The sequence below is a fragment of the Rousettus aegyptiacus genome, unplaced genomic scaffold (genome assembly GCF_014176215.1).
Source record: "Rousettus aegyptiacus isolate mRouAeg1 unplaced genomic scaffold, mRouAeg1.p scaffold_m13_p_9, whole genome shotgun sequence".
In the NCBI taxonomy this organism is placed as follows: Eukaryota; Metazoa; Chordata; class Mammalia; order Chiroptera; family Pteropodidae; genus Rousettus; species Rousettus aegyptiacus.
In genome coordinates, this window is record NW_023416312.1 from 103236021 (window position 1) to 103250729 (window position 14709).

Below are 14709 nucleotides of genomic sequence, written 5' to 3' on the forward strand. Positions count from 1 at the left end.
TTGTCTGCTCTCTACTTACACCAGCTCAATCAACTTCTTGAATCCAGTACAGGCTCCTAACTGGCCTTCCCGCCTTCCATCTGTGCACCCCCCTCTTTGTCCCAGTCCAGCTAGGGTCAGTTTTCAGGCAGGCACTCCTCTGCTTAAAGTATGTCACCGCCCGGAGGGAAAAGTGCAGAGCTCTTTCACTGTGACACCCGAGGCCCTTTGCAATCTGGTTTCGACTTCTCGGCCCCAGTCCCCCTCTTATACCCACAACTGGTCTGTTTACAGACTCTTTCCCTGTCCACCTTGTCCCAGGCTCCTGGCATAGGAGTCCCTGGGTCTCTTTCACTCGGAATCTCATTGTTGTCTTTGCCCATAGTGTCTTCTGTCATTACACCCACTCTGTTCACGGAAGAATTCCTTGTCCCACCGTCTGTGAGCCTGTCGTGCCTTCTGCTACTCTGTTCTTGAGCCTGTCCCATCACGTCTAAAATCTACCCAGCATCGTGGTGGGTGCTGAAACCTCCATGAGCACTGGGGCTTGGGAGAGGTTTCGATGGCTGGGCATATGAAGTAGTAGATGACATCTTGGGAGTGTGTTGGTGGGCTACGCCCTGCAGGCTTCGGGGGTTGGGGCCCTTGGGTGAACACTGCGTGCTTTCCTTGCAGGAGGCTGATGACCTTAAACAATTGTGCCTCGATGAAACTGGAGGTTCATTTTCAAATTAAGCAGGTGAGTCATGGCAAGAGTGAGGTCAGTGTCCTTGTGGCACCATGGGAGACCCAGGACACACACAAAGCACTTGTGAAACTGGCTTTCGGAGTCCACGGTGTCCAGAGCAGTGTCCTGTTCTAGCCTGGGAGTGGGGTGTAGGGGGCTCTTAGGAGTCTCTGGGTTTTGGCGAGCTTCAGCCCACGTTTCCCTCCTGGGTTTACTAATAACTTGACGTACAGATGGCCCTTCCTCATGGCAATCCATCTCCCTCCACTCCCTGCTTGGCGATGGCAAAAATTCCTTGACTAGGGGAAGAGACAGAATAGCGTCACTAGAAAAGTTGTGGCCTATATGGTTTTAGAAGTCAGGGCCCTTAACCCCACCTACATGAAGTCTCTGCCTTCTGAGCCTCATTTTCCCCATCTCTACAATGAATGGGGGTCGTTAAAAGCCTCCAAAGGCCTCTCTGACTCTTCCAAGCCAGGACTGCGGAAACCACATGGCCTCTTGGTCTGCACGGAGCCCTGGAACTTGGGCTCGGTGACACCATGCTTCCCTGGTATCAGGCTCTGTGGGTTTCCTCTGGCCTGAGTTGCAAAGGACCGTTGGGATCTGTTCCTAGCTCTGCCACTCACTGCTAAGTGACCTTGGGCAAGCCTCTTGCCCTCTGTGGGCCTCAGTTTTCCTACCCCACAAATTAAAAAATGAAAAAAACCTAAAATCTCCTCCCAGTTCTGGCATGCTGTGATATTAATCTGAGTCTAGCCTAGACTTGAAAGGCTGCTGAGGACAGGAGGTCAAGAAGCCTGAATTGTAGCCTGGCTCCTTCCCTGATTTCCTGCATAACAGTATATGACCTTGGGCAAGTGGCTTCTCATTTGTGGGTCTGGGTTTCCCTCTCTGCAAATGGGGAGGGATTAGATTAATCAGATGGCCTTTACCATCCATCTGGGCTCCATCTATAACTCCTGGATTCCTTTCTCCGGCACTTGTAGAGCCAGCCCCCAACCCCCGAGGACATGTCCTCAACCAGAAAGCCCAGTCCTTTGTCTCAAAGTCCCCCAAGAGTTCGGAGGCAGAGAGTGGAGTGCAAGCAAGGGCTTGTGGGGGACTTCTCTGACCCAGCCCTGTGGCGTCCTTCCCAGAATGACGACTGCGAAGAGGAGGAGCGCTGTGCCATCAGCACCCCCTGGGCTCTGCAGCGAGAAAGTCAGTGCTGGTCTCGTGTGGGTTCCTCTGACCTGCTGGCGCCACCGAGCCCTGGGCTGCCAGTGACGTCCAGTTGTGAGAGCGTCCTCACTGAACTTAGTGCCACCTCCCTGCCGGCCATCACCGTGAGCCTCCCACAAGAGTCAGCAGATGTGCCCTTGCTAGGCCGTGTCCCCAGCCCGAGTGACCGGTCCCTCCTTAGCCCCACTCAGAGCCCAGAGGGTCCCCAGGACAAAGCCAAGAAGCATCGTTCCCGTAGCTTCCTCAAGCATTTTGGGTCTCTGAGGCGGAAGGAAAAGGGTTGTAACCGGCAAGCCGAGGCCGAGTGTAGGTCAGCCACCTCCGAGAAGGCCGCCAAAGCCGCCTCTTTCCGCAGCCGCCGTGGCTTCCTCTCAGCCGGATTCTACAGGGCCAAGAACTGGGCACAGAGCTCTGCCAGTGGTGGTGGCACTGAGACTCGGAGGATCTGGGAGGCCTGGCCTGTGGCCACGCTCCGGCATTCTCTGCGGGCACACAGGGGTAACTGCCTGGTGCACGTGCCCAGGGACCACATACCAGGAACATTCCCTCGTTCCCTGTCCATCGAGAGCTTGTGTCCTGAGCATGGACACTGTCTGGCCGACAGGCAGCCAAGACGGCGCCGGGGCTGCGATGGTCGCCGGGGCTCCTGTGGCTCCACAGTCAGCCATGCCAGCACCTATGACAACATGCCTGAGCTGTGCCCCGCTGAGCCTGGACTGGCTGGGGCTGAGGCCGAAGGGGAGGAGCGTGGGGGCAGCTATGCCCACCTAGACGACATCCTCCAGCACGTGTGGGGCCTGCAGCAACGGGTAGAGCTCTGGTCTCAGGCTGTGTACCCAGATCTGCGGCCTGGAGACAAGGAGGAGGAAGAAGATGAGGAAGAAGAGGAGGAGGCCACTTCATCAGTGGACATCGCCTCGGTCGAGGTCGAAGCTCAGGCTGAGGCTCTGGTCCGGGAAGATGGTGCAGCCCACAGAGAGGCCTCGGAGCCGGGCCAGGGTGACGTCCAGCTAGTCGTCCCAGCTCAGCTTGAGGCTGAGACCCTGGGCCCAGCCCCAGATAATGAGCAGGAGGCAAATTCAGGTGGGGAACCCACTTCTGCCTCCAGCCTATCTGTGGAAGAAGGCCACTCCATCTCCGACACTGTGGCCTCCTCCAGCGAACTGGACAGTAGCGGGAACTCCGTGAACGAGGCTGAGGCCTCAGGGTGTCCGGCTGGACTCCAGGCGTCAGCGCCTCGTGAACGACGAGATTCAGGCGTTGGGGCCTCACTTACCAGACCCTGCAGGTGGGAATTCAGGGCAGTGGTGGCGGCAAGGGGCTCTGTTATCTCTGTCTTTCCCTTCCCCCTCCCTTCCTTTCCCTCTCTCCCCTCCTTTCGTCCTCACCCTCCCAACCCAATTTCTTAGTTATGAGGCCCAGGGGCAGGTACTTGGGGGCTGGGTGATTGCCTTTAGGCAGCCAGTCACAGCAGGGAAATAGCAAGAGCACAGGACTAGACAATCCAGAATGTTATGTTACGTTCCAGACCTGCCTCTGCTGTGGCCTTGAGCAGATCCTAGCTCCTCTTTGGGCTTCAGTTTTCCTGTGCAAATCCAGGGTGTTAGAAGAGATGGCCTCTGGTTCCCAGCTCTGCCAGGCTGATGGTCCCAGCGAAGACCCCCAGCTGCAGTCCCAGGAGGAGGGGCCTGGTGCTGCTGCCGGTGCTAGGTGCCACCTCCCCACCAGCGCTCCTATTTTCCTGCATTTTCTTTCTTTTTGGGAATAAGAAGGGGCCAGGAAAAAAGCCCTTTCTGAGGTTGCTCTTCTCCACCGCTCCTCCTTCTGCAGGAAGCTCCGTTGGCACAGTTTCCAGAACTCCCACCGGCCCAGCCTCAACTCGGAGTCACTGGAGATCAACCGGCAGTTCGCCACCCAGATCCACCTGCTGCACAAGTGCTCCCTGCTGCGGCTCACGGCCTTCTTGGAGAAGTTCACTGTACCCCAAAAGCACAGCTGGGGCTGGTGAGTGCTTCTGGGCTGCGGTGGGCAGGCAGCAGCTCACCCAGGCTCTGGTCCCCTCCGTGTCCCTGCTGCGGGGCTGTGGGAGGCTCAACCACCGAAGGCGGGTGCAGACAGTCAGAGCCCATGGGATGTGCCGGGAGGCTGGAGGGGTCATGGCCCAAGGGGTCTGTGTGGCTCTTGGGGGGCAGTGTACGTGGCATGCATGGGACTAAGTGTGCCGCCTGTGAGGAGGGGTGAGTGCGGGGGACCCAAGGTCCTTAAGCTGTACCTCCTCTACCTTAACCTCCATACTGCCACCAGAAAGCTTATCCTGAAACGCCACTTTGGTTGTCGCTCTCCCGATAAACACCCTTTTGTGGCTCCCCATTGCCTCCAGTACGAGGTCGGGTGTCCTTACCACCATGATCCTTTCATGTGCGGGTCCTACCCCATCTGTCGCGTTCTGTACCTTGCCACTCTCAAGCAATGCCACCGTGCAGGCCAGTGGACCAGTCACTCTTCCCTGAATGTGCCAGGCCCTTTCTCCTGCCTGTTCGCCTTTCTTCGGGCTGTTCCCTGAGCCTAGAGTTCCTTTTCCCCGTTTGTCTGGGACAATGTCTGCTTACCCCTCAAGAGCCTGCTGAACTTCCGCGTCTGCTCTGGGGCCCTCCCTGAGCCACTAGGTGCAGTCCCCCTCCTTCATGGCTCTTCCCCTAAGTTCTCGATCCACTCCTGGCCACATGTATTGTCACTGCCTGTTGACACAGCTATATCCTTAACCGGGCTGAGAGCTCTCTCTGTGTCCCGGAGTCTGGGCATCAGTTGTGTTTCTTACCCTGCTCACCCCTGCGTGAACCCCCCGAGACTGCAGACAGAGACTCCAAGCTGCGTCCTGGTCTTTTGTCACTCCTCTAAACAGGTCGATGCCAAAGTTCATGAAAAGGAACAAGACCCCAGACTACCGGGGCCAGCATGTGTTTGGGGTGCCACCCTTCATCCACGTGCAGCGCACCGGCCAGCCATTGCCTCAGAGCATTCAGCAAGCCATGCGTTACCTGCGCAGACACTGCCTGGACCAGGTGAGCGCTCGTGGGGAGCCTGCAGAAAGATGGCGCTGGGGGAGGAGGTGCAAGGTTAAGAAATTGGGCACGGGAGCCGCTCCATTTTGCTCCTTCCCCCTGGTTGGGCGGGTCCCGCGGAGACCTTTCTCGTAGCCTCAGGAAGGCTCTCAGCAAGCATGGAGCCAAAGCCACCTTCCTCCGAGTTCTGGGCCAGCTTGTTTCTGGTCCAGGCACTGTAATTCCCATCTTCCAGGAGCCTACTTTAGCCCGAGTCCCCCTTTTCCTACTCATTCACACTAAAACTATCTTTCTCCTGGGCTCAAAGCCATAACAAACCCTTTCCTTTGGTTTTGCTGTTTTTCTTGAGCCCTGCTCAGCAGGAAGCCTGCCAAGCTTGGAAGTCTCCTTCCGTGTCTCCCTCCAGGTGGGCATCTTCCGCAAGTCTGGGGTGAAGTCTAGGATCCAGAACCTGCGTGAATTGAATGAGAGCTCCCCAGACAACGTCTGCTATGAGGGCCACTCAGCCTACGATGTGGCTGACCTGGTCAAGCAGTATTTCCGAGACCTGCCTGAGCCTATTTTCACCAGCAAGCTCACCACGACTTTCCTGCACATCTACCAGCGTGAGTTGCCCATACCTCTCCCTGCCCATTGTCAACCTCTTGAATCCTAGAGCTTGTGGAAGATAAACTCAGTGCGGACAAATGCAGCCACACCCAAGCACACTCGGGTGGTGGTGGGGGGGGGGGGGGGGGGCGGAGGGAAGGGGTGGTTGGGCGGGGCAGGGAGAAGACTGACTATCTGGAGTTGGGAAAGCCCAGCAGAGAAAAACTACGTTCTATTTCCCTGAGCCCACTATAAGGAAGGACATACTGAGACCCCGAGGAAAGGCAGGAACTTACCTAAGCTTACACTCTGCATTTGAGTACAGTTGGATCTAGCACCCAGGGACCCGCCCAGAGCCCACGTTAGCCCTTGTCTCCCCGCGGCTTCCCTTGGGACCTCTGTTTCTTGTGTGTTCCTGGAAGCGGGAGGTCCTAAGGGAATAAGAAAGCCCTTCTGCCGTTCCTTGTCCACAGTTCTTCCCAAGGATCAGTGGTTGGCAGCAGCGCAAGCCGCCACCTTGCTGCTCCCCGATGAGAACCGAGAGGTGCTACAGACCCTGCTGTATTTCCTAAGTGACATTGCGTCTGCCGAGGAAAACCAGATGACAGCTGGCAACCTGGCAGTGTGCTTGGCACCCTCCATCTTCCACCTCAATATCTCCAAGAAGGATAGCTCCTCACCCAGGTGAAACAGGGTAGCATGCGGCTGGGCGGGGCAGGGAAGGTTTGCGGAGCTTCCCCCTCCCAGCCCCCCCTCGTTCTGCCGGACTTTTGGCGGTTCAGGACAGGTACTGCAGTTCCCAGGCATTACCACAAGGGGTCAGCCTGACTCCTCAGGGACCTGTGACTGGTTGCGTGCTGTGAAGCAGGGCATTATTCTAAAGGACAGCAGGTTGTTTTATGTTCACAACTGGGAAGTGGCTTCTAGGAAGCCATCTTATCTTGTGCTCTGTGCCATCCTCTGCTCTCGGCCCTTCCTTCCAGGAGCAAGGGCAAACGTAGCCTGGGCGGCCGTCCGGGCCCCAGGGACCTGAGTGAGAACATGGCTGCCACCCAGGGACTGTCACATATGATCAGTGACTGCAAGAAGCTTTTCCAGGTGAGTAATTCTAGGCCATGGTGCCCACTTTCCAAACCTGTTGGCACTGTCAGGGCCAACCTTTGTACCCCAAGTCAGAGGTAGGACACAACTTGACAATACCTGTCAACTTCCTGCTTCCAGCTGCAAGGTTCTCATCGACCTCCGCACCCCTTTAGCATGAATGGGACTGACCCTGTGGTCTCTGGGACTGCTGCATGCTGCCCCCTGGTGCCCCAGCACAGTGTGTGCGTGCCCTCCCAGGTGCCCCAGGACATGGTGCTGCAGCTGTGTGGGTCCTACAGTGAAGCCGAGCTCAGCCCTCCTGGCCCGGCCCTGTCCGAGCTGCGTCAGGCCCATGCCGCCGGCATTAGCCTGAGCATCTACATGGAAGAGAGCGTGCAGGAGCTGCTGCGTGATGCTGCTGAGCGCTTCAAGGGCTGGACAACCGTGCCGGGGCCCCAGCACACGGAGCTGGCTTGCAAGAAGGTGAGTACCGCCCTTCCCTCTGTCGCCATGGGGCCGGGAGGGGGCGTGGTGCAGGCGAGGGGGTCAGCGACCCCAGAGGAAGTTGTCGCCCCACCACTGTTGCTGCGCCTTGGCCTGAAACTCAGTAGCATGTTTGCTATACCCCATGCTAGACAGGGAGTTCCTTGGGGACTGGGGGTGAGTGGGACTACTCCAGCCCTGACGCCCGCCTCCTGTCCCCGCTCCCGTGGCCTGCAGGCACAGGATGATCACCCCCTGCGCATATGGAAGGCATCCACGGAGGTGGCGGCGCCCCCGCCTCTGGTGCTGCACCGTATTCTGCGGGAGCGGGTCCTCTGGGACGAGGACCTGCTGCGCGCCCAGGTGCTGGAGTCCCTGGTGCCAGGTGTGGAGCTGTACCACTACGTCACCGACAGCATGGCGCCCCATCCTTGCCGCGACTTCGTCGTCCTTCGGTGAGGGGCTCCAGCTATCACCTGCTGTGCTTAGGGGGCCGTGGAGGTGGCGGGAACCAGCCTTGGGAACCTGAATGTGTGTGTCGCTTCCCCACAGGATGTGGCGCTCTGACCTGCCCCGCGGAGGCTGCCTGCTTGTCTCCCAATCCCTGAAGCCTGAGCATCCCGTGCCCGAGTCGGGGGTGAGGGCGCTGGTGCTCACCTCCCAGTACCTCATGGAGCCCTGTGGCCTGGGGCGCTCCCGCCTCACCCACATCTGCCGCATGGACCTCAGGTACCGGCCCCCTTTCTCTGGCACCTCTGTCCCCTGCCATTGATCCCTGGGGAGCTGGGGGCAAGTCCTTTCTTCCTTCTCCTGGAAAGGCTCCTGGGAAAAAGCCGTGGCTCATGCTTGCCTGCTTCTACCTGCAGGGGCCGTTCTCCTGACTGGTACAACAAAGTCTTTGGGCACCTGTGTGCCATGGAAGTGGCGAAGATCCGAGACTCCTTCTCCATCCTGCAGGCAGCTGGCCCCGAGACGAAGCTGTAAAGCTCGTCCTGGTTCCGGGGTGGCACCCCCCAGCCCCTTGGCACCAAACGACCAAGGAGGCCTGCCCCGTGCACCCCAGCTGCCCGCCCCCCTCACTTCCTGAAGCCCCTCTGCACATACAGGTGAAGGAAAGGAAATTTTAGTATCCCGTCTCCACTCCACCCCACCCCCTAGCCTGTGTTCTGCAGTCCCCCTACCTGCTGGGGAAGGAGCGAGAGAGCAGTACGTGCTCCTTCCTCTCTGCCCTTCTGAGAGGTCAGGCCATTCTGTTCAGAGCTAGGGTCCTTTTGATGTTGGACAGGGGGTTCTGGTCCTACCTTTGGGCCCAGTATTGGCCCTAAACTGGCTTTTCCAGAGAAATTGAACTGCAGTGGATAAGCATGGGGACAGAGCACAGGACAGCCCCAAGCACCACGAGCAGTTTCATTTGTCTAAGTACGATGCTGAATTTTATGAGGCTGATTTAAAGAGTAGGCACTAATGTGCGCCTAGTAAGTGACATGACGATTTGGGATAGCTTGGGACTTGAGAGTAGTGGGGCGGACCTTCCTTGCTCAGATCTCAAGACACCAATGAACAAGTCTCCTTTGGCTTGGGCCCCACCCTTGATCTGCCACTCCCTGGGGTCCCATGCAGCCTTTGGCTTCTCACTGCCATATCTGGAGTGTAAACAGGTTTGCTCCTACCACACAGCTGAGCAAAAGCAGATGGTGGCAAAAATACACCTATCTGTGCCCGATGCAGAAGGCCGATGTTCCCTTCCTCAGACAGAGACCTGGCCCCCAGCTCAGGTGGCCAGCCGGCCAGCCGGCCAGATGGTAGAGCCTAGTGTCAACCCAAGTAGCTGGGTCTTGATCTAAACATGATTATCCTACCCTTCAGCCATCTTGTTTCATGTGGAAGTTCTAATTGTATTCAAACACCAACTGGTGCTCTGTTTTTCTCTTGATTGAATAAAGATTGGGATGGGTTCTAGCCACTGTTGTAATTTTTCAGCTTATTTCATTTCTATCTATAAATACTGTACAGTCACAACACGTACATGTATTTGTGTGTATATAGATACGTATACATACACACATCTATATATACACAGATATGTTCTCTCATGAGTGTACTATAGTCTGTGGGTGGGAGCAGGGTGGGGGGCAGGGCACTTAAGGTGAGACCAGGGAGGCGGAGAGCGGCTACTACATGACCCTATCATCAGCAGGACAATAAAGCATTACTAGAGGTACACTCTGGCTGTGTGGCTGTCTTTGGTGAGACCATAGGCTAGGGACCGGGGGTGGGTTAGAACATACACTTCATGTTAGGGTCAGAGCTTGTGATCATTGCTGGCCCAGGACTCTGGAGGCCACAGGAGGAATGGGGCAGGGCCTCAGCTCTTCCCTCTGGTCATATGGGGGTAAGGGAGGCTGGCCGATGATACAGAGGATGGTATTGAGCATGCCACTAACAGTATAACAATCACCACCCAGGAGATGGTGTCCCTAGGAGACAGATAAAGGGTTATGAGGGGGCTCTTGGTAGGGCTTGTGGACTCCCCCAACCTTTCGGCTCTGGACTCTGCCACTCTGGACCTGCTTCCTGGTGTGGCTCCCCTTTGTCCAGCATTCTGGGAGAGGTAGTGCCAAGCAAAGAAGCTTCTCCGGGCCTTAGCATAAGGCAGAAGCTCCCATGCCTGCCTCTCCGCCTGGCCCACAGTGCAGCCCACAAATGCACCACCGTGGCCGACAGCCACGGGGGAGGGTGTCATGATGAGGACGCCACTCAGGCCCCTCATTCCCACGCACGTGGCGAGCACCGCCCATAACTCTTTCTAGCACCTCCCCTAGCTGTTTCTAGCCCTCAGCCTTATATCTCCGCCCTCCCCGAGTTGGCGTTTAACTTTCCCTGGTGCCAGAGGACACTCACCTTCAAATTCCCAGCACCGTTGCCTATACTTTCTCCTCTTGCACTTCCACTTGACCCAGTACCACAAAGAAACCATGCTGTGGATGAATCCCACGTGGGGGTTGGACAATCCATCTGCAAGTTTCGATCTATTGTCTTCTCGTCCCCAGTGCACCATTGCTGGAGTGTCTGAGGGTAGATGGTAGACAGACCCAGGTCTAGATCTAGTTGCATTCACCGACCCAGCCACCCACCCGCCCGCTCAAATGCTCGTCCATTCAATGAGTAGTTATGGAACGTCTGATACGTGCCAGACTGTTTATGCACAGAGAATACAGTGCACAAGACGGACAAGGTTCCCACCTGCCTTGAGCACACATTGAAGTAGGTGGTCGAGTGGAGGGATGTGGACGGCACAGAAACACGCACGCTCACTTCAGCTAGAATAAGGGCCAGGACACATAACGCAGGATGAGGTGGTAGTCACTGGGCAGTTTGTTCAATAAGGTGGTCAGGGCCTCTCTGAGGAGGTGCCATTTAAGCCAAGACCTGAGGGAGGAGAAGGAATCAGCCACACCAAGATCCAAGGTGAGGAGTTCTGGGCAGAGGAAATAGTGAGCAAGTACGATGGCCCTGGTGCGGGGACGAAGTTGGCGTTTTCCAGGATAAGTGGCTGGTCGGTGTCGCCAGTGTGTGGGGAGGAAAGCGATAGTGGGAGGAGATGGGATCAGAGAGGCCTGGTCACGTAGGCCTAAAAGGGAACTACCTACCTGTGTCCTGTTTAGTCTCCATCCACAGCATCTCCCACCTCCAGCCCATGCCAGTGTCTGAGGCCCCCTGGCTCAGAGAATTTCTTTCTACCTGGATATTAAGGAGAGAATCTCACTTCCTTCCCCCCCTACCCTGCCCATTTCCACCTGTACCTAGCATGAGGTGAATCTTTCCGAAGTCAAGTGTCATCCTATGTGTTTCTGGCTCAAAAACTGTCTACCTCGCCCCGCCTCCAGTTGACAACCAAACTGTGGCAATAAGGGCCTCGCAATGCAGCCTCATCCTGTCCACCATGTTTCTCTTCTCCTTCACCTCCCTTCTCCAGCCATGTCCCAGGCATGTTCATTTAGTTGCCTTTGCCAGGAATGGATGGAGGACCGTCTTGGACTTGGAGGACCCAGGGTCAAGATTCAGCTCTGCAGGTTCTTAACTGTGGGACTGTGGGCGAGTTATTTAACCTCTTGGGACCCCAGTTTTGTCATACATAAAATGGGGCTCAGAGAGATGTGTGGATTTCTTAGCAATGTAGGTTGATGATCACAAAATGCTATCACCCCGAAACCTCGCCAGTCCGGCAACACTCAACTCCAATGTGTCTCTACCATGATGTCATCCCAGAAGCTTCCAGCAAGGTTCACGCTCTTCTCTTCTGAGTCATCATTGATGTTCGCATCTGCCCTCCATCTCATTTATTTCTCCTTTTAGGGTTCTTTGGGTACCAGTCACATGACCAGTCTCCTCCATCAGCCTGGGAACACCTGAGATAGTCATCTCTTGGGGTTCATCTCTGAGTCCTTCACAGTGTCCAGCTTAGGGAGGCAGGGAAGGCCAGTGAAAGGCATCCGGAGACACACAGAAGTGGGTTCAAGTGCTTGCTCTGCCACTTAACAGTGTGACCTTGAGCAAACCACTTTGCTCTCTTAGCCTCGGTTCTCCCATTTGTAAAATGGGTACAGGGATGCCTACCTTGCCAGGGTGTTGAAAGGTGTGCGTGTACCTAGCACAGTACCCGATACAGTTGTGGGCCCAAAGGGAGTGCTTCATCACTGCTTCCAGACATACCATGTTTTCTTACACTTCACAAATAATGCATTTTCATCAACATCAAGGTGAGACTGTCCACCAACAAAAACATTACAACTCACTGAAAGCTCAGATGATGGTTAGCATTTTTTAGCAATGAAATATTTTTAGTTAATTTCTATACATTGTTCTTTTTCAGACAGAATGCCATTGCACACTTAATAGACTACAATGTAGTGTAAACATCACTTTTATATGCACCGGGAAACCACAAATTTTGCGTGACTAATTTTATTGTAAAGTGTGCTTTATTGCAGTGGTTTGGGACCAAACCTGCAATATCTCTGAGGTCTGCCTGTATTGTGTTGGCTCATTCAAGCCGAGCCATTGCTCTATAAGATCCCCCTCCACTTGGCTCACCCCCGCCTTGATTCTCTCTAGCTGTGACATCAAGGACAGGGACCAGGTGAGAGTCATCTCTGTGGCCCCATGTCCAGGACAGGTAGCACGTGCTAAATGCAGATATGTGTTTGCGTGTGAAAGCAGGGGAACAGGAGAGCACACGGGATGGGAGGAGATACTGGAGCTCAAAGGAGCCTGGGGAAGGGCAGGTGAGGATAGTACCAAGCTCTTCTGCCCAGGAGGGGACTCATATGAATACTGAGCTCCTACTGTATACCAGGCACTATGCTATGCATCTTTCCATACAGGATATTCGTTCAACCTCCAAAGTCCCCTGTGGCATGCTAGCACCCCCTTTTTCTGGGTGGAGGTCTGAGAGTCCAAGAGGCAGTGGGACTTGCCCTGAGATATGCAGCAAGTATGTGATTGAACTTGGGACTTCTGCCCAGACTCCTAAGCCTGTCTTCTTTTTACTACAGCCCCTTACAGCTCCTACCTCATGCTGGTGGCTTCAGTGTGTGTGTTTTGGTGGAAGGGGACAGTAGGGAGGGAACTGAAGGTAATAGGCATGAGAGCTATTGAACAAAGAGGGAAGCTGGCTGCTGAGAAGTGTGACCTGGAGGGAAGGAAGAGGGGGCAGGGCTGCAGGGAGCTGACTTGCCCTGTGTGCCCTGCATCCAGGATGCTGGCTGTGGTCAGGAAGGGCCCTAGGGTGTCTGTGGGCTGCCAGAGCTTCTGCGACAGGCAGGTGGTGCCTCAAGCACATGGAGAGGTCCTGGGACTGAGCCGAGGCCATGGCCATATCTGGACTTTCATGGGCTCTAGGTACTTTTGCATTTGTGGGCCCTTCCTTCATAAACAACATTAAAATATGCACTTGTACAACTCTATAGGTATAAAGACGAATATTAGCCAGGCTAGACTAATCATTACTTATTCATGGTTATTAGATTCATAAGTTAAAATTAAAACCTTTACATGGACCTGGTGCTGGCTTACTATTCTAAGGTGGCCCTAGCAGTGGACAGCACAGGGCCTATAATTAAGTGAAAATATGGCTGCTCGAGGGGAGAGAGGTGCTGACTGAGGCCTGGGCAGCTGGACGCCTGTCTGTACACTTCCGGTGTATGTAGCACGTGTGGCCACAGTAACACTTCCTGCCGCCCTTGTTGGAGCGTAGACACACCTTCTTGTTGGCCAGCTCTACCCCAGCTGCACTTTCTAGTCTGGAGAGGCAAGCAGGTTTCTGTCAGGGCCTCTAATTGACTCTTCCAGCCTTGGACAAGCTCCTTGCTGTCAAATGAGAACAATTTATGGCCCAGGGCTCCTGACTGGGAGGCAGAGGCCCCCACTCTCAGCGTCCTCTCCTCTGAGGGGAGGGGAAGAACTGGGCCCGGGCTGAGTTGGCCCACTTCCAACCAGCCCCCCTGAGGGAGCAGCTGAGTCTGTGGCTCCAGCTGGTCCATGGCGTGGGACATGTTGTCCAGGTCACAGAAAAACGTTAGCATAAACAAGTACTGCTTGTGTAGGCAGAGGAAATGGCCATGTCCTGGCTTGTGACAGCTTTATGAGAAGGTGAAGCAGAGGACATGGGGGAGAGTGGGATGGGGAGGGTAAGGGATCAGGGTACTAAGAAGGGGGGCAGCGCCCAGGGCCTGGTGCAGTTGGCATAGTGCACCCACCTGCTTTTGCATTAGATACTCAGAAAACCCCAATGGTAGATTCAATGTTTATTCCAAATTCAGAGGTACAGAAGCTGAAGCTTAGGAAGATGAAGGAAGGTACTTGCCCAACGTTACACTCACCTACTTAGTCCGTTCACTTGTCACAACAATCCTGTGATTAAGAGCCCCATTTTATGGATAAGAACAAGTGAAACCCGGGGAGGCGAAGGGACCTACCTGAGGCCACAGAGCGAGGGCAGCATGGTGGGCATTAGACCCAATGGGATAACCTTAGCAAAGTGAGGGGACCTGAAAATGGAGTTTAGTCAAAGCAAGAATGACACATGACCGAGCCTGTTTTTCACCCAGATGTTCTTGAGAACTGGTTTCTACGTCCGTGGAGGAAGGAGAGGATGAAGGTCGAGGGAACAGCTGGAGAGACCGTGATTAGACGTTAGCAGGCACTTCTTCATTCAGAGGATCACAAAAGCATCCACTGATCGGGCAGCATCCTGCTCAGAGGAAGGGAGCTGTCCAAAGTGACCCCCATGAGGCCTGGAGATTGAAACAAAATTTGGGGAGGACATTCAAAGACTCAAATTATACGTCAAAAGCCGGCTAAGGTCCTCTTCTGGAGATCAGCTCACAGGTCCCGCTGCTCAGGACACAGGACAGGCCCCATGACAAAAAATTTCCCCAACCAAATGTCGGTAGTGCCAAGGTTGGGAAACTTTGGCTTAACCCAAATCCTTCCAGCTGCAATTGGGGTTAAGTGGCCAAGGTTGGTGGGGCCGAACTTCACAAAGGCAAGAGGTCAAGGGTG

The 14709-nt window shown here is 55.1% G+C and overlaps 1 protein-coding gene across 7 annotated transcripts in view; it reads left to right on the plus strand.

Moving 5' to 3' along the window:
* STARD8 (StAR related lipid transfer domain containing 8) overlaps nucleotides 1-9105 on the plus strand; it is a 68105-nt gene extending 59000 nt beyond the window's left edge. For all 7 annotated transcript variants that reach the window (XM_016158205.2, XM_016158202.2, XM_016158209.2 and 4 more), the window contains 11 exons: nucleotides 655-718; nucleotides 1846-3218; nucleotides 3761-3934; nucleotides 4833-4992; nucleotides 5399-5597; nucleotides 6054-6264; nucleotides 6564-6678; nucleotides 6922-7146; nucleotides 7384-7601; nucleotides 7699-7875; nucleotides 8013-9105. In XM_016158205.2, coding sequence (XP_016013691.2) covers nucleotides 655-718; nucleotides 1846-3218; nucleotides 3761-3934; nucleotides 4833-4992; nucleotides 5399-5597; nucleotides 6054-6264; nucleotides 6564-6678; nucleotides 6922-7146; nucleotides 7384-7601; nucleotides 7699-7875; nucleotides 8013-8130 — 3034 coding nt within the window. In that variant the 3' untranslated portion in view covers nucleotides 8131-9105. The remainder of the gene's footprint in view (nucleotides 1-654; nucleotides 719-1845; nucleotides 3219-3760; nucleotides 3935-4832; nucleotides 4993-5398; nucleotides 5598-6053; nucleotides 6265-6563; nucleotides 6679-6921; nucleotides 7147-7383; nucleotides 7602-7698; nucleotides 7876-8012) is intronic.
* Nucleotides 9106-14709: the final 5604 nt, after the last annotated feature.